A 25,803-nucleotide genomic window follows, 5' to 3' on the forward strand; every position below is an offset into this window, starting at 1 on the left:
ACTGCGTATTCAGTGTTGTGAAGAAGTCCAGAAAATGAAAAAAACGTATATTACTGGGAGTAATTTTACGTTTTACGATGTTTTGTGTATGGACCAACACAGTTTAGCTGTCCGATTGACGCATATCAAGCCTAAAATTATTATTAACTTAAATACAGAGTCCATTTTTCCACTGTACGGCGGAATGTTGAATTATCGCTTAAAGAAAGAACTAAGGCGAAAGAAATTATTATTAAAAGTTAAAAGTAGAATATACAGTATTTTCGATAAAATGGAACTCCCAAGTACTTGTACAAGGGAGGTTTTTTAATACCTCAGTAATAGAGATTTGAAAAAAATAGCCGATAATTTTGAATATGTATTAAGATAATTAGTAGTATGTTTATGTATAGTAATTTACTTAATTGACTCACATATTGTGTTATTTGTATATTATGTATATACTGTTTACAAAACCTAATTTTTATATTTTTATGTAATAAAAACGACTTATTTTAAATTTTAATTATTTGTATTTTTTTTCTTACGATAATTTTTTTTATTTATAGTTACCTAGACATATACTTTTTATATTTAACTACCTATATTCATAGTTAATTAATTTACTGGAATATAATTAATTATAAATTAATGTTAAATCTTAATTTTTTAAAGAATTTATATCATCAATATAAATATTTTTAAATTTTTAATATTTTTATATTACACTAAGAAAAATACATCTTTAAAAAAAAAAAAAACAACTTTCTTTCGTCTGTAAATCATTAGTTTCTTAACTCAAAAAAGATAATTTTTATTTCTTATAAGAAAATCAATTTAAATTTTCTTTAAATTTCTTTATTCTATTCAAAAGTACTTGAGTCATACTATAGTATTCTCATTACTAAGATAATTTTTCTTTACTCATAAAAATATTTTATCCATCAACCGATTAGTTTGTTAATTATGTTCAATGAAATAAATTTATTGAGGCAGAAATCAATGTCAGTGATCAAAATCAAGATTTAAATGAGTTTTGACTTAGGTCAGAGCAATAATATATGAAATTTTTTGTTTTTTCAATTTTGTGCTGATAATATCATTTAAACTAAAGAACCAGTTAGATGAAATTATATGATGATCGAAAGAGACTAGAAAGAGGAAGAGTTTGTACGATTTTAGACATATTTTAGTACGTTATATTTTCATTTATCCGGAACAAATAACGTGAAATGTTATTTTTTTTAATTTTTCAACGCCGATATCTTTTTAACTACCCTTATAGGAAAAAAAAATATTGACAACGGGGCCGGACACACACACACACACACACACACACACACACTCACACACACACACACTTTAAATATAATTGCTCAGCAAGTTCTGCAGTGAAACATTTTCGGCTAACTTACCGACAAGTTTCTGCCAAGCCTTGGCTGGATAATACTTGCGTGCAAATTGATGCAAACCAACTGCCGTCATCTGAATGTAGTTTGACAGAAAAACTTGCCGTCAATTTGAAGTGAAATTTTCAATCAACTTAAGGCTGGGTCGTATTTAACGAAATCTCGAATTTAAGAATTCAAATTACTTTTTGAATATTTATAGGACTCGGTTGATGAAAATCTTCCGAGGAAGTTCGTCTTCTGCTTTTAGTCGAAAGCTGAGAAAATTGCTATTATGATAATTATTCAATAAATAATTAGAATTCTTAAATTCGAGATTTCGTTAGGTGCGGTCCAGCTTTAAAATACGGCAGTAGCTTGAAGTTAACTTGTAGATAAGGTCGCTATCAGGGTAGCGTTTGTGTTAGTTGAATTTTACTGTTAGTCGATATATTATCCTCCGATAAATTTCCAAATTTATTCTCTCATATATTTTTCCGTGAACCCTGAACTAGTCTTGTGTATTGTATTGCATCTCAGTGTTTACTTGTAATTCTGCTACTCGCCATTAATTTTCATTGCAAAAAAAAAAATATAAAGTCAATACAAAATAATATTTGACATGTTTACCAACAAAATTTGTTAATTAGTCAACTAAAATTATTCATCACTTCATTCTGATAATTCCCGCTGATAAATAATCTATCGATATCAGTAAGTAATTTTAAGGTTATTGTTTTTAATTAACTTAATAATTAATTCAAAAACTGTGTTTCAGATAAAATAATGAAATTGAATTACTTATCTTCAGACAATGTCGTTGAAAAAATAGTTACAAAAAGCGGCAGTATTTTAAATAAACCAACAGAGAAATCGATATGTCAGTTAAAAATATCAGATATTACACCCGGGTCATTGGGTCCTGATGAATTCAACAGCCGGTTGCTTCACACGGGTGACATTACCCTAGTGATTGGAGAAGCCGATTCAGAAGTTGACAGACAAATTGAGCGAGCGTTAAAATGGATGGGAGAAGGCGAGTCCGCGGTTGTCAATATAAAGTTACCTTCTGATGAATCCGAATCACCTGCACTTAAAATATCTTTAACTTTGTCTTTAATAAAACATGAGCCGTTCAAACCCATATGGGACTGGACTCCATCAGAAAAATACTTGACCGCATCCGAATACAAAGAGCGCGCGCTGAAACTGATGCAGGAAAACAGAGTAAAAGACGCGTTCATAAGATTCAGTAAAGCCGTAAGCTTGATTATAACCTTGGAGCCCATAAATGATCTCGAGTTACCGGAAGATCTTCTACGGGACATAAATAATCTGAGGACCAGTTTGTACAACAACATGGCGATGTGTCAATTGAAGTACGACAACTACGAGCACGTAATTTCCCTCTGCACAAAAGTACTTGCGAGAGATAAAAATAACGTCCGGGCGATGTATCGTCGCGGGTGCGCCTTCGGAAGTATGAAAAATATTGAGAATGCTCTGAGTGACTTTCAAAAAGCCGCTCACATTGAGCCCGCGAATGCTCTGGTCTGGAAAAAAATGATAGCTTACAGCAAACTTTGGGAAGAGGCCGCTAAAAAAAGCGACGATTTGCTTAAAAGAATGTTTAAAATTTAATAAATTTAATAATTATACACATGATATACAAAAATATGCGCATTTATTTACTACCCATAATTACACACGCATTACCTTTGAATAAAAATTTACGCAGAGAGCTTATTAATAAATTTAATTTAATTTTTTTGTATTTTAAAATAAATTAACAACAAATATATTAAAAACTCATCTAATTTGCCCAATTATTATTTAAAATAAACCTAGTATGGCAATTTAAAAAAAAACAAATGTGCATAGAAGCAGCATTTACATGCCGACGTATTTAGTTACAGTTAATTATATACATTAAACAAAATAATAGTAAATGAGAAAACAGCTTATCTATCTATACATTTAAAAATATTAGACAGATTTAATATATATTTATATTTTTTTTTTCCTTTAAACTCTCTGAAGATGTATAAAAACATTTAATCGTGCATTAAAGATCCTACGGTCAACAATAACGAGTTATAGTTTATTGTTGAGTAATTAATTTTCAACATACAACACTGTTATAATCTGTAAATACTGTACATACATTCACTCAACCGAATTTATAATTATTATTTAAATAAGAATGTATTAAGACGCTAGCATTTACGTTAACAATAATAATAATAATAGTACCCTAGAATCACAGCTTATTTAATTAAGATCGTTATTTTTTAACTGCCGATTTAAAATATAAATTATGAGTGTGAACGTTGCAGACATCAGACAAATTTTAAATTATTAATGAGTAGAGTTAATAAATAATACAATTAAATTTTTAAAATATGCGCATTAAAAAAATTTTGAAATTAATGAGTGCATTTTTTATAAATATTTTTTAATTATTAACTCTGTTTATAATTTTAAATTTGTCTGATGTCTGCTACATTTATCATAAATGATTCCGGGTTTACTATAAAAAAATGTCTGAGCCCTTAGAAAGTTCAAGAATAAAATTACTTGGTATTGGTCGGGTATCTTCGGTTTTTATCCTACGGCTACCATTGGTCGAACAAAAACTCAAAATACCGACTAGTCCCGAGTAATTTTTTTCTAACCTGCAATGAATTCAAATAATTTTTTTTTTTTATAGTAAACCTAGAAGTTCATATATTTTAATTAAGATCTTTACTTTTACTGCTGATTTAAAATATAAGATTCTAGGTTTACTGTAAAAAAAATAATATTTGAGTCCTTAGAAGGTACAAGAATAAAATTACTCGGTATCGGTCGGGTATCTTCGGTTTCTATTCTACGGCTACCATTTGCGAACAAAAACCCAAAATGCCGACAAGTCTCGAGTAATTTTTTTCTAATTCTAACCTCTGCAATGGGTTCAAATAATTTATATATATAGTAAACCTAGAAGTTCATATATTTTAATTAAGATCTTTTTATTTATTTACTACCAATTTAAAATAGCGATTCTATATTTACTACATACAAAAAAATTTCTAAGTCCTTAGCAGGTGGAATAAAATTATTCGGCACAAGTCGGGTATTTCCGACACCTGTCGTAGACTCAGGTTTTTTTGGTGTATAGTAAATTTAAAATTTCCGTTTATTAAAATTAAGATCTTTATTCTTATTTATTTACTACAGATTATAAAAGCAACGATTCTAGGTTTACTGTACACGAGATAATATCTGAGTACCAAGCAGACATTGTAATAAAACCGGAACTCGGTTATCTTCAGTTTTTGATATCACTACCGAGGAACAAAAAACCGAAGATACCCGACTAGTCCCGAGTCATTTTATCCCAACATCTGTAAGGGACACAATTTGTTATTTTGTTTTCCGTAGATAAAAATAATAAATTTTGAATATAAAATATTAATTAATTGATTAATTAATTAAAATATTTTAGATAAATAAATTACGATACTTTATGTTTTCCGTTAACGGATGTTGCGTTTCCTATAGTTGAATTAGTTGCTATTTCAGCTGCTGCTTGTGCTACGGCGACGGACACTGATTTCTCGACAAATTGTTGATAAATTGGTTTCATTATCTATAAATAAAAATTTATTATAAATAAATATATTGATTAAATATATAAATAATAAAGTAATTAATAAATTATTAAAATTTCACTAACAAGCAACAATTTCCTGCACGATATTTTTTTTACCTTTAGCTTGTAATCCAACTCGTAGGTTTTTAAATAATAAATTAATAGTAAAAAATATTAATGGTATAATAAAAATAATAATAATGATAAAATAATGAAGTATAATAAAAGGGTCTAAATAATTGCGTGAGATCAGATATAACCGTGTTTATGGAAGTGAGTGTAAACAATTGAATAAGTCGGAAAGGCTGCGAGTGTTAGAAAAAAGGAGAGGACAATGTAACGTAATTGATGTATTAGATGAGCGCATAGCCAGGCCTGTTGGAAATAAAATAATTTACTAGGTATAGTATTATATATATTAATTATTTAATTAATTTGTATATTTATTAGAGGGATATTAATGGAGTCATGCAGGAATTGTGCTTTGGTTTTATTTACTCACGTTTTCCCATATACCGCTAGCTAAATCGTCTATTTGTGTTCCTATTTCACGGAGCTCTCCGCTGTATCTGTAATAATAATAAATATTAATGGCTAATTATTTATAGATCGTTAGTTTTTATTAAATTGATCTATTTTCGACACGAAATAAATCTTAATTAAGGCCATCCTCATACAGTGCCTTCCACTTTTTAAAAATTTTCAATCAGTTTGAACTGTCATAACCGTATCAAAATTTTATCAATTACTTGAAAAAAAAAAGCTAAAACATGAATTGAAAAAGGACTACGCAGTTACGATTTCACCAAGACATAAATTTAAAAAATAATTATTTACAGTTGATAGGGTAGAGATACCATTTGTGGCCACTGCTCTATTTTCGGACATTTAATACTTAATTTTAATTAATGAAAAAGTATAAAATGAAATTTTCATTTCAATAGTGGGATAAAAGTATCTTTAAAAATATTTAAAAAATTAATTATGCTACTGCGTCTTTAACAAATTATTCTCTTCAAATTTTTCAAGTGTCCAAAACTAGTCCCAAAGTGGCCAAAAATGGTACCTCTACCCTATCAATTAGAAGTAAAACGAAATTTGTTAAATAAATTTCAGTAAAATCTTTACATGAATTTTATAAAAAATTGTATCTAAAATTTATTTACCGAATTTCGTTCAACTTCTAATTGATGACAATTTTGTCCTTTTCAATTAATGCTTCATTTCAATTAATGCTTCAATTTATTTGAAATTAATTAATAAAATTTTAATACTGTTATGACAGTTCAAAGTCATTGAATATTTTTACAAAGTGGGAGGGGGAAGAAATGTCTGAGAATGGCCTTAATATAAAGATGCAACTGAATTTTTGGTTAAAAGAAAGTGCGTAATTAAAAAAAATTAAGTTACCTAATATACGCCCATAATACGAGAGTTAATAAACCAATTCCCATAATGAGATTACAAATATTAGCTAGAGTATAAAGTCCTACGAGACCAAATACTCCGGAGCAAATGTACATAGTGACGGCAATGGCAAAAAATACGGCTGGAGTACGAGCTGCTTTGAAAATATTTTTACTTTCATTGTGGGCTTTAAATTGTAAAAATGCTTCATCCATATCCTGGTGACAAAATAAAAATTTATTAGTTTTTTAATAATTAAAAAGACAAAAATTTTGAAAAAAGAAAGTCCGAATTAGTTAATTTTTGAACAAGTTATGGCTATTTAAAAAAAAAGCCTTTTTTTTCTTTGAAAAATTCATAACTTTTTTTGGGTTGGATAAAAAAAATAGAAAATTTCCTGAAAAATGATTTTAATGGAATAGAAAAGGAAAAAAATATTTCATCCAAATCGACAGGGGTCGGGTTCAAAAGTGACCGATTTGAAATGGAATGCCCCATATATAAATAAAAAGTATGAAAAAGTTTTTAAAATAAAATCACCGATTTTACTGCAATTTTTTTTTCATACAATAAATAACTTAATGATGAATAATTTTATTTAAAGCTTATTAAATAAATCTAATAGTGATACTATTGCTTAATGAAGCCACACGAAAAAAAAAAGAAATTTACAAATAATAATTTCAGGATTTTACTGAATTATTGCGACAAAAAATTTCAATCTATAAACTTTACTTCTAAGAACCACACTAATAAATTAATTATTAAAAACTGTAATTTTTACAGAATTTTTTCGAGTTTTCTATTCGAAATCATGCAGTAATAGAATTTTCCCGATTTCCAATCTTAATAATTAAAAATAAATAAAATAATAAATTACCTTAACAAGTTTTTCCATGTAAGTTTGGCTGAACTCATCTCCCCCCATCTTGCGTTTATTAGAAAACTGATGAAGCGCTTTGTCAACACACCGTTGGTGCTCAGATTCAAGATGTGCGGTTGCCAAAAAGGGTTTAGCGCCTCCACAAACGCATTCCATCATTTGTAAATACAAATCCTTAGCATCAGCAACCGCAGACAAATTATTTGCCTCAGCAGTAGCAACTAACATACTTTTTGGCTCTGGTAATTCATCGCCTTTATAAATTCTAATATAACTTTTAAAGTATTCTAATAAATCACGTGCACGAACAGTTTGTCCATTTATTTTTTTAGTTACCAAATTCTCGGGTGCTAACAACGAGGGTATCAGCTCTTTTAGCTGTTGTTTAAAATCTGACTCAATTTCTACCAGCCGCCCGTCAAATTGCGGGTTCGTCGCGATCTTTAGACCCGGATGCGGCATCAGGAAACACGATATATCCGAAAAACACGATTTAATATGTTTGCGTAAGCTCTGTAGCTCCGGATGCTGCCGGTCAGAGATCTCAAGACGTCTCTGCAATATTTTCTGGCCTCCCTCTGAACCATATTCGGCCTCGTATGGGTAACTCCAATCACGTACCAAGAATTCAAGCTTCTGAAAAGGCGTATTTCCGGATTTTTCTAATGCTAGACGACCGTACTCTGTAAATAACTGCAGATGCTGCAAATCGTCTTCTTGAATATTTTGAGACAAATTAAATATTTGTACTGATGACAACATTGTACTCAATGCAAATACAGTCGCACAATCTCTTACTGTCGATTGACTGTCAAATGCACCCTGAGTGTCCATTAAAATTATGGCAACTTTCTCTCCATTTGGCATCGTACCCGGAAATACTTTTGACCACATGAGTATCCCGGTTGTGTCACGTTCAGAGCCACCGCGCCATGAAAATCCACTCAATGGTTCATTATCATCTCCAATCCATGATTCTGATGATTTTTTATCTAAATACTTTTAAATAAAAAGTTAATTTAGAATTTATTTACTTATTGGTTAATTAATAAATTAATTTATTACTTTGTAATTCATGTAGCGAAGAAAAAAATCCAGAAGAAAACTTTTTCCTTTACGGAATGCACCGGCAACGGACACGACCACGACACTACGATCTTTAATGTCATCTTTGAGAAGTATTTCAGCTAGAGCATCTTCATCGAGTTCAAATGTATGATCGGGATGGGTTAAAACAACTTGGACAGGTCGGCCACCGTCGTCACTGTCCGTATTTTTTTTATCGTCATCCATTGACGTCGATGATGATCTCACTGATGCGGACAGCTCTTCTATCCTTCCTATTTTTTTCGTGTCGTGATCTATAAAAAAAACAATTTATTATTATCATCATTATATTAAATAAAATTTTTTACAAGTGAATTAATTTTTTTTTTAGCCAAAGAATTTGGTAGAAATTTGTAAAAAATAATTTACAAGTGGTTCAGTTTATTTTTAATTATTTGTAGTAAATAACTTCTTGATTAAAAAAATTAATTTACTGTAAATTTGCAAGTTATTTTTTTGCTGAAGAAATTACAAACTTTTTTTGTGGTATTTATTTGTGAAAAAAAATTTACTTATTACAAAATAAAATGTTATTTAGATAAATTCAAAAATTTTCTCAACAAAACTTTTATAATTAAAACCAAGAAAATTTTTTTCAAAAATATTTTATTTCGTAGCGGGTAAAATTTTAGTTTGTTAAGAATTAATGCGAAAAAAAACTGTAATTTTTTTTTTTATGAAAAAAAAATAATTGAAAATTTTGAATAAATAAATTTTCTGGATCAAGAATTGATTTTTTTTATAGCAGTATTTTTTTGTGATGAAGTTAGCTGACTGTTATTAATTTTCAGAGTTTTTTTTTCAATAAATCAATGAAAAAAATATAAAATATAAAAATATGCACATGTAGAAAATTAAATAAACTAAAGGTGCAATTTTTTCAAACATTTATTTTTTATAACTTATCGTCTTAAAAAAAAATCCAAAAACTTTTACACGTTGGCTAACTTCCGTATCATATTTTTTTATGTGTAATACAGCATGATTTTTTTTTTTTAGTGTACACTTATGATCATTATTAATAATAACAAAAATAATAATTTGAAAATAAATGTCTATCTCAAAAGAGAGACATATATTATAATAATTATCCGTCAGTGATTACGTATTTTCTAAAGTTGAGTGCATGATTCGCATAAATAATAATTTATTCACTCATACAAACGCGAGTCTAAAAAAGTTGGAAATTTTATTTTTGTTACAACACAACTCATGCAAATAAAATAAACGCTGTTAATTAACGCAATTCAAATAAACAAATAAGTAAATAAATAAATAAAATAAAATGTTAAAAAAAAGAAAACGCACACAAATAAACCTCTGGATTTAAAACTCACCGAGTTTTTTACCTACACGACCCCCACCATCATCACTTATCTTGTGTGATGATAAACAATTAACATTTTCGTCAAGACAATAAGTCACTGGGGGTTTAGTTGCTGAAATAAAATTATTTAAATAATATTTATAGAGTCAATTAATTTGTTTTTTTAAATTTATTTAAAATTTACCGCGCGCTACCATTCCAAAACCATCTGGAAGTCTACGTCGATTTACTGGCCTAGTATTACCAGTACTTTTACCAACTTTTCTTATACTTTCACTCATGATTAAGCTTTAAAATATAATTAACATAACATACACTGTTGCTTAACTCGCGAATGATGATCACATCAGACAACTAAAGACGGTATACTAACTTTAGCAACATACGCGAATAGCAGACCCAAGTCTGCAGTTAATCTAAAACTAAATTGGCATACTTGCAATATCGACCTTGTGTATATAAGAATTATTCAACAGTTTATGTATTTACCTTTAATTCATTTCAATATGCTTGTATATTATTACGTTTTTTTTTTTTTTATACACGTTTTTGAGATTTTTTTTTAGCGTATGGTAAAAACTTGAAGAGAAATTTAAGAGGCAGCGATTAAATGAATTTTATAACATTCATTATTTGAAGTGTATATATTTATAGAAATATATAGAGCATTGAATTTAATTTATTAAATAAATGAGTTTTTTTTTTTTTTTTTTTAATTAGAATTTTAAAAAATTTTTGTGACGGATTTGTTTAATTTTGAAATAAAATGTTCTTTTTTTTCGTGAGTGGAAATTTTAATTATAATTTTAAAAGGCCATGAGTTTTTGTACACGTGCCAAAGTACACAGAGAAAAAAATTTTTTACTTCTTTGGCTAAATTATATAAAAATTTTAATTTATTAATTTGTTCTTTCAGAAAATTTATAAATTTGCTGACGTCAATTTTTTTAGGCGAACAAAAATGAAAAAAAGTTTGAATATTTTAAAAAAATTATGAGTTATGAAAATACAATAGTTTTTTTATGTTTATTATTAACTGTGGGTAAAATGGCCAGTTAATAATTTTGTTGGGAAAATTTCTGATATTTTTTAAAAAATTATTTAAATTATTATTGTGACTAGAAAGATGTAGTAATATTATCAATACAATGATATTTTATATGAAAAATTTAATGATCTATAAAACAGTCAAATAATAAAACCAAGTAAAATTTCTTTGATTTAAAAAATAAACTTTCGATGATAATGAAATTAGAAGACAATAAGTTAGCAGACATCTGACAATTTTTAAAACTTTTAAATAATCAATTCAAATGCTTGTAGAATAAAAATAAAAAAATGCACGTTTAGACAATTAAAAAATCAGTAGATGAATTTTTTAAAATTTTATTATTTTAGATATTTAATTTTTCTTATATGTAATTAACAAACTGTCTAATGCCTGCTACCATTTACACTCATTGAAATTAGCCATGATACTGAAGTTGGCCGACGTCTAATAATTTTTTAAGAAATGACAAATTATAAAAAAAAGACATATTTAAAAAATTGCACCTATAGCTTTGTTAATTTTCTACATGTGCATATTTTTAGTTGTTTTTTATTTGCAATTGATTTGTTGAAAAGAAAATCCAAAAATTATTAATTGTCTACTAACTTTGAGATCATAAATTAGCCGACGTCTAATAATTTTTGGATTTTATTATAAATGATAAATAAAAAAAAAAAAAAAAATATTTCAAAAAATTGCACCTGTAGTTTTTTCAAATTTCTACTTGTGCATATTCTTATTTTTTATTTTTTTAAAATTAAATTATTGAAAAAAAAAATTCGAAAATTGTTAAGTGTCTGTCAACTTCCCGATTATAATTCTCTTTACTTCGAATGAACAAAAAACTTAATAATTACCATACATTTTTTAAACTTTTAATCAAAAATACTTTTTAAAATTTTTCCGCATAAAAATAAAATTTTGAGGACATGACCCCTCCCCCAGTTAAAATAAATCCAATGATCCCAAACTGTAATAACCATATACATATTTAATTAATTACATAAATTATCAATAAAATTTCCCAATCGTAAATGAAAATAAAATCACAACGTACTTAAATTTAATTTTAATTAAAATATTTTCCAATAAAATAATTAATTTTTTTTTTGCTCTTCTACATTTATTTTATTACAGTCCATAGTAATTAAAGGCTCCCGATTGATTGGCTACTATTCATGTGCACTAATGAATTATTCAACGAGCTTAATTAGTCAAAAATTCATTGGTCCATGGAATTAATACGTACTTTTGATAAAAAGATCAAAGTTAAATTTTTATAATACATTTTGAGTGTCTCATAATGATAAATTATTCATTACTCATCAAATAATAATAAAAATAATAGAAATAAATTTTTTTAAGAGTAAAGTTTACTTTTTATATTTTTTTTTTTTTTAAATTTTCCTGTTCTCATTCTTACGTGGCGCTTCATTCGCTCCATCAGCATCTCCATACTTAATTTATTTTCTGACATACTTAATTGACATTAATCAATAATAATAATTATTATTATTGTCATTATAAATAATTAAATGATAGTATTTATTTTAAACACGAGTTTTAAAATTTGACATACACTTTTTATATAAATATGAATTATTTATAAATTTAAAATGTAACAGCAAAAACTTACGACATTACTCGGCACTTTTTTTTCTCATTACTATGCACGTATCTAATTGTTTTTTTTTTTTACTGCGACTAATTATTCAAATAATTAACTTGTAAATAATTAAAGTATATTCAATTTTAATACTCAACATAAGTATTTGATTTTTGTCAGCGAGTGGTTATAAAAAAAATTTTTTTAAGTTTGAAAGAGATCAAGTCGTAGGTGGGAAAAAAAAATTACATAGATGAATAATTATAATAATTGTGATTGAGATAATGATTAATTAAGAGATTATTTAAACTTACCGACATATGAATCTTTATTATAATCGTCACTCTGTTTACGTCGTTGTTGTCTGACACTCGCCATTTTGAAAAAACAAATACGCGACACATCCGCGATTGGCGCTGATACTTACAATCAAACGACACAATCACTTCCGTTCTTAATTGCGTATGTACTGAGTATTTATAAAATTAATTACAAGTTTTATATTTTCACATATTTTTCAAATTTTATTTTAATTATAATCATTGTGTTCATTAAACTTTAATTGTGGTAAGTTTAAATTGCGCGGGAAAATTCAAACTTGAATTTTATGACATTCTAAATATTTAAGGTAAAAAATTATTGACAGTATTGTAAATTAACATAAATTCTTAAAAATTATTATTCAAATTTTTAATTTAAAATTCATATAATTTAAGAGTAAACAAATGATAATTAAAATTTTTAAATTAAGATGTTGATGTACTAATTATTTATCTGAGTTAATTTTATTGATTTATCAAAGAAAAATAAAGTAAACAAAATATTTAAATGTATAGATGTTTATTTAAATAATTTAAAAACGTTTAAATATTTTAATAAGATTAATTATTTATTCAATTATTTTAATTAATCTCATTATTGGAAATTCAAATAATTATTATCACTGCATTCGAATTGTTTTTAAAATTTAATCATTTAAATAATAAATTATATTTATAACACGTTCGTGAATGTAGCAGACATCAGACAAATTTAAATTATAAATAATTAGAGTAAATAATATTTATAAAAAATGTACTCATTAATTTAAAAATTTTTTAAATGCGCATTTTTTAAAAATTTGATTTTATTAATTATTTACTCTGTTTATTCATAATTTAAAATTTGCCTGATTTCTGCTACACACATTCATTTTATAACTTTCAAATATACAAGTCTACGTTTTTTTTAACAATTTTTTTTCTCATAGTTGCAATTATTTGCTCATAAATTATCTCGAATACCGTAAATCGATCAATAGTCAGTTCATTTTAATTTTTAAGTCCTAATTATGGACACTAATTATTTTAAAATAAATAACAATTAAATTAATGAAAATTATTTATTGTTAAATTTAATATTTATAATATAAATTAGTATTTAATTACCTGCTAAAAGTTCAGTTTCTTTAACACAATTTGTAATTAATTTATACTCATTGTTAGTAAACGCGTTAATTAATTTTTTTTATTTCATTAAAATTTTAATTATAAATTATAATTGTATTTTATCAATTGTATCAACAAATATTTAGATAATTTGAATCAGCAATAGTGTAATTAATTAAATTTTAACTTCAATTATTATAATTTAAATATGCAAGCTTTTTTTAAAAAAACTTTTCCCGCGTAGTTTAAATTTTGTACCACAGAGCTTTATGATGTCGTTACCGTCGACGTGATGATCGTCGCTGGCGTCGTCCCCGTTTGTCTTCTCTATGGTGGAATATGTGGATGCTGTGTGCGCAGTGTTTTAGTGTCGTGTGATAATTTTTTTGTTGTTTTTTTTTTGTTATTTACTAAATTTTAATAAGATGTGGAATTAAAAACTAAATTATTTCTTCAATACAATGGACCGGTGAGTTTAATAATAAATAAATAAATTCATTCATTATTTTATATTTATAATATTCACAATTTAATTGTTTCACAAAATGATTAAAAAAAAATACGCGCGAAATGGCCACGAGAAGAACAAAGTAAACAAATATATATATTTTGACAGCTCGTTTGAATTAATTTATTTTTCTTTTAGTATTTCTTTTATTGTTTTTGTTTTAGTTTATCTGAGCAATAATTGATACAATAGATTTATTTATTTTTTTTTTAAATTTGCCGGCTAATTGAAAACAATGAGCTTTTTTTTTTTTAATTTAATTTTGTTAATTGGAATATTAGTAATTATAAATTATTTATTATGAATTTAAACAATTGTTGTAATGACAATCGAAAGAAAGAGAGAGAGAGAGAGAATTGGATAATTCTGGATTTTGATCCTGATCCTGATCCTGATATTTAGATTCATGATAGAGAATAAACGTAAATCTTTAGTACTCCGGTTTGCTGGATAGGATAATATTATATAGGTACTGAATACTGAAACAATTGTTTGTACGAATGACCATTCGTATTTGGATGGTGACAATGCAAGTAAGCACAATTGCAAGCTCGAACATCGTCGTAGAGTATAGAATATAGAGCATTATAGAGTATGTAATGGGTCTATGATGGTATGGTACTAAATCCTGTGCCGTGAGTAGATGTACCATCGAGTTTGTGGATATGACGGAATCGATGGCTGCTGGAGATCATGGAAACTGTTGTTCCTATTCAGGTCAGTTATCGTTTCCTGGAGTTTTAGTATAATTGCGTTGGTGAATAACATTAGGGAGATGCTAATCGGAAATACTAAATACAAGTTTAACAATAACGAAAACAACGCGAATAATAACAATGCTATTTAATTTATTAGAGTTCTATTGTCTACTTGTGGTTTTGTATTTCTGTCGCTGTAGAATTTTTTTTATTTTTTTTGTTGGGGTAAAAATATTTGTTGAATTATTTTTTTCTCGGTCATTAATTTGAATTAAAAAAAAAAAACAAAAATTATTTTTACTTTCACGGTTTTTAAATTTTTAGTTTTTATGAGATCACTAATTACTAAATTTCTAGACCGTGGATTTAAAATTTAAATCATGGATAAATAAAAAATGTATAGAAGAAAAGTTTTAGAGAATTAAATTTTTTAAAAAATTGTATGAATACATTTTTATGTATTTCTAATATTTATATTTTAAATTTAAAAAATTTGAATTTTTGATGTCACTATTTTCAAAATTTAAAACTTGATTTCCGGTCAAACTACCAGAGATACATTAATTGTGTATAGACACTAATTTGTAGAGGATTACAGATCCTATAAAATTGTACTGATACAATTTTTATTTTAACTTTAATAATTTAGCCAAAAATTTAGATTTAAAAATTTTTGAAATTCAAATTCGATAAATTTTTTTTTTTTTTTATTATTTTATCCGTCAAATCAAAAATTTTTTTTACTAGAAAATTAATTTAAATATTTTGGAGTAGATCGAATATTAATGAGAAAAATGAATATCTACATATAAAAATATATGAATTTATTTGGAAATAAAATTCCCTCAAGTTACTCATAGCTAAAATTTTATTCCCATGGCAAAAAAAAATTTGTACGAAACAATATGAGTAAAAAATATGAAATTCTAATCAGACGTGCAGATAATTCTTTGTCTCTTAAAAAAATAAATTTACAATGACAGTTTAATATATTTGTAGTTGGATGTTCGGTATAGTTTTAGATAAAGGTTGTCTAGATATTTATACACGTGATGTAGATACAGTGGAGGTCTGGTGTAGGTTTGGCCGTAGCCGTATGCGACGCTCCAAATCCCCGCTCGTGTAATCCGTAAATATGCAGCAGTCACCCCAATTCGTCATCAGACGGCCTAGGTATATATCCCGGCGTATATTATAAATTATGCAGGAACACGATGAGTGCATGTCGACATCTCGGGTGCAGTTTGTCCATTATGGTTAATTCCGTATGAGGTTTATGTTTCCCATCATGCAGTTGGCATACAAAATCTTATACACGTGCTCTCGAATTTATTACCGATTCGCGTTATCAACTAATTATTACCAATTAAATCAATTTTATCTTTACGCTTCGTCGAATATTATTAATTTGTAATCCCATAATGATAATAATCATTATAAAAATTTCATTCAATACCTGATGGAACGGAAGGTAGATTTCTCATAATAACTTTTTTCTCAGCATCTACTCTGTTATTTATAAAAATCTTAATTGATCAGTAATTTCAAACAAGTTATCGAAGTAATTTATTTTTTAGTAATGAAAAAGTTTTAAATCTCCACCGTACTCAGAAAAAAATAATTCCTTGGCTCAAGGAAATTTTTTTTTTATAAATTAAAATTAAAAAATTTTTTTAGGACGAGAAAAAATTTTTTACTCTAAGAAAATTAATTCGCACTCCAAGAAATTTTTGGTTTTCAATCCATAATACGAACAATTTTTTGAGGCTATTAAAAGTTTGTTTTGGACGAGTAAAAATTTTTTTGCACCAAGAAAATCCTTTTTTTTCTGTGTACAATTGTAAGAAAATTCATTAAAAAATTAATACAGGTTCATCCTGTAAGCTTCAACTTGAAATTTACAAAATTTAGTTCTGGCTTAAAATCCTGAAAATCGGAGCGTTTTTCACGCAACGAAAAAAAAATTTGAAAGTAGAAATTTACTGGATGACTAGATTTCTGAAATGTTTCGCTTATAGATGCTGGTTATGTCAGCCGAAAATCTTAGGCCACCCCTAACATCCGGAACTACGCCTTAAGTCGCCCTTGACGAATTACATAACCTTTTTTGATTTTCGTTCCGATTCGTTCGAAGAAAAACGTTCCGATTTTCAAGTACATTCTGACTTTTTGTTAAAAAGTTATTGAAGACTGAAGTCATAAAAATAATATTTTTTTTTTTGTTTTTTGAAAGTTTTTATCACTACTGTAAAATCGGACGAATAATTATAGGACTTAATTCAAAAAAGATAAAATCAACGATTATCTTCTAAACTTGAATATACAATTAGCGTAATTCAGCAATGGCTTTACGTTATAAAACGATTTCAAAATAAATCCGTAAAAGGTCTTTTTTTTGTTATTTTAAAAATTTAAAATACCCGCGTACCTTGAAACTAATCACCGGATGTTATACAAATATATATCCACCGAGAAAAATAATTTGTAAATTCAAATAAATCATTTACTTTATCGACAATTATTTGGATTAATAAAATATTCGTGAGATCAAATGGATATTTACATAATTCAAGTAAATTTATTTAAGAAAAGTTGTCGCTTTTTTCTCTTTCGCAATCAAGTAGACGAACAATACTGTCCTTGTTGCACTTATTTAGTAAATGAAAACTTCCTCCACGTTTTTATCTTCAAATAAAAATTTTCAATAAATAAAAACTTGCAGTGTAAAAAATTTACGGAGCGAACGCGAATTAAATCCTAAATGAATGCGGAACGGATGACTGTTTATTTATTTAATTCCCTAGAAGTGACATTTACTCCAAAGGGGAGTGAACGCGGATCGAAATAAAATCAACACAACTCCCAAATCACTCCGCTGAAAAGACAAATTCCCTATTTACTCCTATGCGGATTCATTTTTTTTTAAACTCCGAAACTTCGAGTGACGGAGTGAATCCGGGTTTAAATAAAATCCGTAACTACTTCGAATTTACTCCCGAATTTTTACAGTATAGATTACTAGATTATAGAGTATTGCATCGAATCCCGAGCTTCGTTCTGTGCTTAGACTTTTTTTTTTTTTTTCGAGAAAAGCTTGGGCAAAAATAATTGAAAATTAGTTTTGAGCAAACGTAAATTTACTTGATGCAAGAGAATACGTCATATATGTATACTTTTGAATTGATGGTATTTTTTGAACCTACACGACTAATAAGGGCATATTGAGACAAAATTTTCTTAAAGTTGTCCAAGACGGGAGTCCTCTGCAAAGGATTAGATTCCTATTAAATCTTTTTGATAATAATAATAAAAATAATAATAATTATTATTATAACATTAAATAAAAAATGTAAATTTAAGTTTATAATGTTCTATAGTTGACACACCAGAGGATAGAATAAGGGTAGAGTTTGTATAAGGAAGAGTGAGAGACTTTAAGCCTTTACTCAGCTGATGCTGGTGAAGAAACTTCCATAATCCTTGTGAGCGTGTTAGTCGACACAGAGAGAGAGAGAGAGAGAGAGAGAGAGAGAGAGAGAGAGAGAGGAAGAAATAGAGGATACCAAGAAGGAAGCGGGAGCCGGCAGTTTGGGGAAAGAGAAAATACGAGGAAGAGTCTTAAGAAAGGATTCACTTTCCTCGGATTTTACCTTTACTCGCATCCTCCCATCTTTTCCTAGGTTCTGCTCCCAATGGCACTTTCAACGTCTTCTGGTACTACGTCGTTACCTCATCTTGGTTGTCGTTGTCAGCGGCACCTCACTAAATTTTTTTACTCTTTCTTTATGTTCGTTTTTTCCCTCATTCGCGTACACTACCTCCTCATCGACATTCTTCACCGTGTTCGTCTCCTTTTTTTTTTTTACTGTCACCGTAAAATAAGACATCAACAAACTTTAACTTCGACACGTAAAATATCTCAGTGTGTGAAGTTTTAATTTTTATAAATAACTTACATATTATTATTACACAGTGAAAAATCGGGAGTGAATTCCGACCGATTACGGATTTTATTTCAATCTGAATTCACTCCGATTCGGAGTTATATTAAATAAACTCCCCTTCGGAATAAATTTAACTCCAAGGGGATTAAATATATCCCTAGTAACACGTGTTTGAGCAAGATCTTGGAGTAAGTAATTTGAGCAAGACCCCTAGCTGCTAGTATCTTTTTCTACGTATGTGTCTTTCGCAAGATCGTGTATCAAGAAACCGATGTCAAGATTTGTGTATGTCTTGCTCATGGTATCGTGCGCAAGAATATTAAAGATATCTTGAACATGTGCAATCAAAAGTGTCTGACGCATTTCTTGCACCAGTAACTTACACTAGGTCCTTACGCATGGCTTGCTCAAGATCTGCTCAAAGCTCAAGGTCAATTTGGAGCCTTAAGCAGATCTTGAACAAGCCATGCGTAACTATTTTCAACTATATATAGTCTTCCTCCTGAATTGAGTTATAATCTGGCATGAATTTCTTGTGTAAGGCTTGCACATGGAAAGATTGGAACCAGACTGGTTACTATTCTGCACCTGACCCAGTACGGTGCTGGAAAAAAATGTTCGATTGTGGTGCAGCACCACACTGATTACTCTATGAAACCTGACTGAGTCGTGTGCGCATATCACTCTGTCAGGTTTCACACAGTAATCAGTGTAGTGCTGCACCACAATCGAGCATTTTTTTCCAGCACCGTACTGAGTTAGGTGCAGAACAGTAACCAGTCCGGTTCCAATCTTTCCGTGCACAAGGCTTGCATTTTAAATCTGGTCACAAGCATCTGCAGCAAGACACATACGTAGAAAAAGACATTAGCACCTATCGATCCTGAGAGCAGACTTGCTCAAGAATTGAAAAAGATTGTTATATGGGTAAATAAACAGTCATCCGCTCCGTATTCACTCCGGATTTAATCCGTGTTCACAAATTTTTTACAGTGTATTATTATTATTATTTTCTTAAAATTTCATTATCGTTCTTTACAATTTTTCCAATTGATTATTCTTATCATACGCAATTAAATAAACTTTTGCTAAACTTTCTTCATGTCTGTAAATATTTTAAAATATTTCCTGTTTGTAATCGACACACGTCCGGAAGTTGTAAGCGTACATATATTGAACATGTAATTTATTTTAAAATCCAAGTTTTATTTACGGATACTTTTTTTTTTATATTTATTTTTAAAAGTATTATTTTTTTCCATTAACTTTATGAATTGGTTGTTAATGCTATAGATGCAGTAGAAACACAAGTTTCATAAAGTTTTCTGTCTTAAAAAGCTCTTATATAAGATATAAAAAGATAAATATATATAGGGGAAGTAGGAGAGATAGAGAGAGAGAATAAGAATGAGAGGTAAGATAAAAGGTTAGAGAGTCATTTATCGTCCTTGTAATCTCTGGACTGTGCTGGCGCGTTCTCTCGCGAGCAGATTCAAGATTTTCATGAAAATTTATCGAACCTCCGCCAGTTAAGTAGGTACCTACATCTCAAGCTGTTAAAAATACGGAAAACAATGTTATGTTTATAAACTATTATAGATTTTTTTTTTTAATTTTGGACGCGTGATATCTGCAGTAGAGTTTTTAGATGTTGGATTAAAGTTTAGTCCCTAGGGGCGTTGTTGTATAAACCAAAGATAGGATACAGGAAGTAAGATGGTAGTCTGTTGGGGCGTTTTGTATATCTAGACTGGCTTACATACACAAATCGTGCACCTGGTTGCCAAATTTAATTATCATGTACCTGAAGATCGGAACGTTTTTCGCAGAACGAAAATAAAAAACATTTACACGGAGTGAAGTGAATGGTATATTCTCCAATGTAACATGGTAATTATTACCATGTAGCATGGTAATGCAAGTTTTTTAGCCGTATTATTTATTTGACATAGTAGTTTGTCCTATTTTGAATGGTAACGCTAGCCATGCTAGCATGATAATCATTCCTATGCTAGCATAGTAATCATTCATATGCTTCATTGGAATTATTACAATTTCGATGAAGCTGCTTCCAATTGAAGGTAGAAGGTTAATATTAAAATAAAGTTTTATAATTAAAAAATTAAGTTATTTAATTAATAATAAATAAATTTTTAACTGATTTAAAAAATTTTTAAATAAAACAATAAATATTAATATTAACATATTTTAACATGGGTTAGTTTTATTAGAAAAATATTATAATAATTTAATTATTTATTGAAAAAACATTTAATTAATATTTTATTGTAAGTAAAATTATTAATTATGAATTATTAATGTGGAGAAAGTTAACAATTATCTAAATGAAAAATACTAAATTCAACGCTTTGGAATATACATTTTTCCGTCTGCAGCAGTGACGATACGTGTGGTAGAATAACATTTTAAATCAGAATACAATAGACAATGATACTTGTCAAGTAATACTTGAGTTTCGTATGATTGATAATGTTTATTAAAATAACATACATTGATATAAGTAGTAATTAAGATTAATATATATACAGGTTATATTTGACGTATGTACTATATAGCAGCGCTTAATATTTAAACTGCTTTCACGCTATACAGCATGGGACTCAGTAACATTCTAGCATGGCTTTGATTACTATGCTACAAAGTAATATTTACCAGTAGCATTACTATGTAGTATGGTAAATATTACCAGAAGTATGGTAATCAAAGCCATGCTACATAGTATCGATTCCTATGCCTTAAAAAATAGGACTGGTTACCATGTAGAATGGTAATTATTACCATTCTCTTCTCTCCGTGCATGTATTTTAACTGCTTAAGGAGGTTCGAGCGAAACTAGTGAGTCAAAGTAGTGTTTGAATTTTTATGTTTGCTAAATTCTCCTGATAATCATAAAAATCCATTATTTTAATTTATAATAACATAACGAAATCTTAAATTAATAATTGTTACTTATTTAATGAAAGGAAGTAATTAAATGACTTCGTTATTTTTAACTCATATGGTTTTATAAAAAGATGTGGCAACAGCATGTTTTAACTTCTTAAACATCGATATTCAAATTAAAGCGGGAAAAATTTATTTCTAATCTCGTCTCTCTTTTAAATGTATTTCTATCTTTGTTTTTTCTCTCAGCTGTTTCCGCGACGTTGCCAAACCCTCCATAATATGTATCTTTGTCCATGAATGAGATTAAAAAAAAAGTTTGACTTCAATTATTTAAATAACTACAACGGTAACACGATATTGTTAAAATCTTATCATATTCTAAAAATATTAAAGTTTACGACAATTGGTTTTTTATTTTTTAAACTTGGGAGGTTAATAATGACAAAAATCGAATAAGTCATGACGGAAGCTTGTCCGTCATAAGAGCCTGTGTATAAGAACTTGAAAAACGTCATTTTAAAATTTTTTTTTCTAAGAAACTAGGCGGTAAATTATATTCAAATTTTGAGAATACATCGATAAAGTACTTATTTATATATATACTAAGTTTCAAATTTTAAAGTTGGAAAATCCTTTTTACATTAGACTCGCTCGAACGTCCTTAAGGGTGACTGGGGGTGGCCTGCAATTGTTGGTTGACGTACTAGCACCTGTGCGAAACATTCTAGAAATCTAGAACAAGTAGATTTTTTACTTTTCATGTTGTTTTTTACTTCCGTTCCGCGAAAAATGTTGCGATCTTCAGGTACATTAATTTACAGCAAAACTTTATGGGACAGTAAATAATTTAATTTATTAAATATTTAGTGTAAGTTATTTGTCGTATTTTATAAACAATTGCGTTCACATTAATACCTGTTCTACTAACTAAACTGTCGTATCTCCAGCAGGCGTGCTGTCTGTCCAGCTGTCTGTTGCCTGCCGTGCTTGGCAGATACCGACCGCTACTACTTATACGTGTCTGACACCCTGCTTAGTTGTACCACTAACAATCCAAGTGCAACTTCTCCTACACACACGTGCATATAAATATATAACATCAAAATGAATAACATACACATATATCTGTAACATTTTATACTAAATGAGCCAAGTGATTTAAATTAATTGCTGGTTTTACTATTTTATAAATTTTTTTGTGGGATTTTAAATTATAATTTGTGAAAAAAGTTTAGGTTAACCCAAAATAATTACAAGTTCTTAATTTCATTATTAAATTACAAACGCTGTGAAATTTTAATTATAAATAATATGTTTGTCTCAAAATATCGTAAAGGTAAAAAATATACGAGTTTATTGTTGAGAATTTTTTTTTTAGTACGAAAGTGAAAAAATATATTTTAGCAGAATTTTGAAAAATAAAATTTTCAATTTTTTTTTCTGTTCAAGTTTCTTCAAAATAATTGTGTTCAGATGAACTAATTGTGTTATTAAAAGTTGAAAATAGCATATTTTGCCAAAAATAAAATTTTTTTTTAATGACAAATTGAAATTAATCGCAGTTTTTAAAAATATAAATAAAACAAGAGAGTGAAATAGGTGATTTTAAAATTAACCGTTTTCATAGATAAAGAGCCAAATTATTAAACAAAATATTTGATTCGATGCACAAAGTTATTATTTATCGAATAAAATGCTTTTCGTTCGGAAATTTCAGTTTATATCTGAAAACGGCTTATTTGAAATTTCCATTCGCTAATGTAAGTGCAACAAGGACCGTTTCGTTTTTTCACATGTGTGTGAGAAAGAGAATAGATGGCATATCCTCTTAAAAGATTTAATGTACTCAAGATTAAAAGTTAATTCCCTTATGGCTCTAATTTCGTGCGCGGTAAGAAATATTTTGCGTATATTACACAGAAAAAAAAAAATTCTTGACTGAAGGTAAATATTCTTGATTCAAGAAAATTTTTTTGGAGACCTAAATTTTCTCAGATAAGATAGAAATCTTTTACGACCAAGACGAATTTTTTTTAACCAAGACAAATTCTCTTGGCTCAAGAAAATCTTGACTTGGTTCCCGAAAACGTTTGTCTTCAAAAATATTTTCTTGACTTTTTTTTCTGTGTACTATGCCAGTATGGACGTGAACGCCATGATGGACATGGATATGTGTGATAATCATTGTCATGCTTTTATGTTAACTATTACTATTATTGGAGATGGTAAGCATTCTTATTTAGATGATAACCATTCTTATCCGTGATGATAATCATTACTATCTTAGAAGGCAAAATTAAAAAATTTTTCAGACATAAGAAATATTACTATCGAGATGGTAACTATTACTATCGGCAATAGGAATTATTGCTATATGAGCAAAAAATAGTTAACATAACAGCATGATCATGATTATCACATACAGATGGTAATCATTCCCTATTACAAGATGGTGATAGTTAGTATTTTTTTTTTCAGCGTGTATGACCGTCAGGCCCTGCGTTGCCGTATCCAGAATGTTTCTGGCAGATAAACCTAGTCTAACTACATCTATATTGTTTTGGTGGTAATACGATAGTATACATTGATTGACACGCCAAAAATTATGGCGGGAAAAACTAGTAGCATTGTGCCCTCGGGATTGTAGTATGGGTCTCAGGGCCATGCTGTTTCGCAGTACCTGCTATGCATACGTGTGAGCAATACAATAGTTCCAGTACTGTACAGTATAGTAAATAACGCCATACTTCTGGGGCTCATTGTAATACTGTCTTGGAATATTTCACATACCATTTTAGTATCTGTCTTGAGATAATACCAGCATGGTGTTGAAAGCCATGCATTTCTTACCGTGATACCGTGTGGACAATGAAATTCTTATCATAAATTTAGGAAAAAAAAAAAAAAATATACAAATAATTTATTACTGAGGACAATTAATTGAATGTGAAAATAAATATAAACATGGTTGAATCGGTAAACCCTGCGGGCATATATTATGCATTTAGATGTATTGGTAATAATTTCTCTCGGTATAAAATGCACATGGAACATGAACCACGTATGCATCGTTAGCAATGTCGCGGCATGGACACGGTTGTTATACGTAAACGCGTTTGGTTTACGCGCTCATCGAATGCATAATATCGCCGGAACTGAGAGGAACATACATCCTGCTGATGCTGAACCGCGACATACTATATATATATCCAGTAAATAGTATACTGCATATATATATACATATATGTTGTCACTCGTATGGCTGAATGATAGGTTATCTCACGTATGAATCCGGATTGAATTTATTTATGTTTTTATTGACGTTTAAATAGTAAAAATAATAGTCTTTTATTATTATTATTATTATAAATATTTTATAAGTTGACAAATGTACATAATATGTGTCGATAATTTATCTTGTGGATGTTTCACACGACCGGAAGATTATTTTTGTTTAAAGAGCACGGTAAAGTTTTTAGAGAAGCGGTGGGAATCGAAAAGGAAATTGACTCGGAGAAAAATATCATCGACGTTGCGAAAACTCTTGTCGACTTCTATTCCCACTGTCTGGCGCAGTTCTCTTGCTTCCGGCCAGGAAATTGATTTATACCTGGCATACTACTGGATTCGTATTTTATCGTAAAAATATATACGCGTTATCGAGATTCTGGACACGTTTTTTTTATTTTTATTTTTATTTTTCCTTTTGTCCTTTGCATTCAAACCCACTTTTACGTTAAAAAAAAATTTTATTTCATATTTCTTTTTCAATAACTTTTTAATTTTTAAGCCCCTTTTAGTTTTTATTAACACGATTACTTTATGTGACGTCAGCGATTTCACATATCATATATTCGAAAATCAATTGGAAAGCTTGTAACGTGCTGGAAAGAGAATTGTGCCAATATAACATCAGTGTACGCGCACAGTAGTTACA

At 28.5% G+C, this 25,803-nt stretch overlaps 3 protein-coding genes across 8 annotated transcripts in view; 2 read left to right on the plus strand and 1 right to left on the minus strand.

Annotated features, from left to right (window-relative positions):
- The first annotated feature begins 1,887 nt into the window (after positions 1-1,887).
- LOC130673104 (peptidyl-prolyl cis-trans isomerase FKBP4-like) lies at positions 1,888-4,830 on the plus strand. The gene is made up of 2 exons (XM_057478025.1): positions 1,888-2,081; positions 2,146-4,830. The coding sequence occupies exon 2, from the start codon at positions 2,154-2,156 to the stop codon at positions 3,006-3,008; it is 855 nt and encodes a 284-aa protein (XP_057334008.1). The 5' UTR covers positions 1,888-2,081; positions 2,146-2,153; the 3' UTR covers positions 3,009-4,830.
- On the minus strand, positions 2,488-12,856 carry LOC130673098 (atlastin). 4 transcript variants are annotated; one of them, XM_057478018.1, is made up of 8 exons: positions 12,697-12,841; positions 9,736-9,837; positions 8,357-8,652; positions 7,289-8,290; positions 6,412-6,626; positions 5,504-5,570; positions 4,873-4,998; positions 2,488-4,753 (listed from the first exon to the last, which is right to left on the minus strand). In XM_057478018.1, the coding sequence occupies exons 1-8, from the start codon at positions 12,758-12,760 to the stop codon at positions 4,742-4,744; spliced, it is 1,884 nt and encodes a 627-aa protein (XP_057334001.1). In that variant the 5' UTR covers positions 12,761-12,841; the 3' UTR covers positions 2,488-4,741. The 4 variants fall into 4 exon arrangements, 3 of the variants coding, with proteins under 3 accessions (XP_057334001.1, XP_057334000.1, XP_057334002.1); XM_057478017.1 differs by lacking the exon at positions 12,697-12,841 and adding an exon at positions 9,910-10,138; XR_008990829.1 differs by lacking the exons at positions 2,488-4,753; positions 12,697-12,841 and adding exons at positions 5,119-5,376; positions 9,910-10,140 and having other exon boundaries at positions 4,859-4,998.
- A 14-nt stretch (positions 12,857-12,870) lies between these two features.
- Positions 12,871-25,803, plus strand: part of LOC130673095 (uncharacterized) — a 332,376-nt gene continuing 319,443 nt past the window's right edge. For 2 of the 3 annotated variants that reach the window (XM_057478010.1, XM_057478011.1), the window contains exons 1-2: positions 12,936-13,010; positions 14,054-14,278. The gene's annotated coding sequence lies outside the window, so the exon portion shown is untranslated. Of the gene's footprint in view, positions 13,011-14,053; positions 14,279-25,803 lie in introns of all 3 variants that reach the window. The other variant, XM_057478008.1, reaches the window with a different exon arrangement.

The sequence above is a fragment of the Microplitis mediator genome, chromosome 8 (genome assembly GCF_029852145.1).
Source record: "Microplitis mediator isolate UGA2020A chromosome 8, iyMicMedi2.1, whole genome shotgun sequence".
NCBI classification, from domain to species: domain Eukaryota; kingdom Metazoa; phylum Arthropoda; class Insecta; order Hymenoptera; family Braconidae; genus Microplitis; species Microplitis mediator.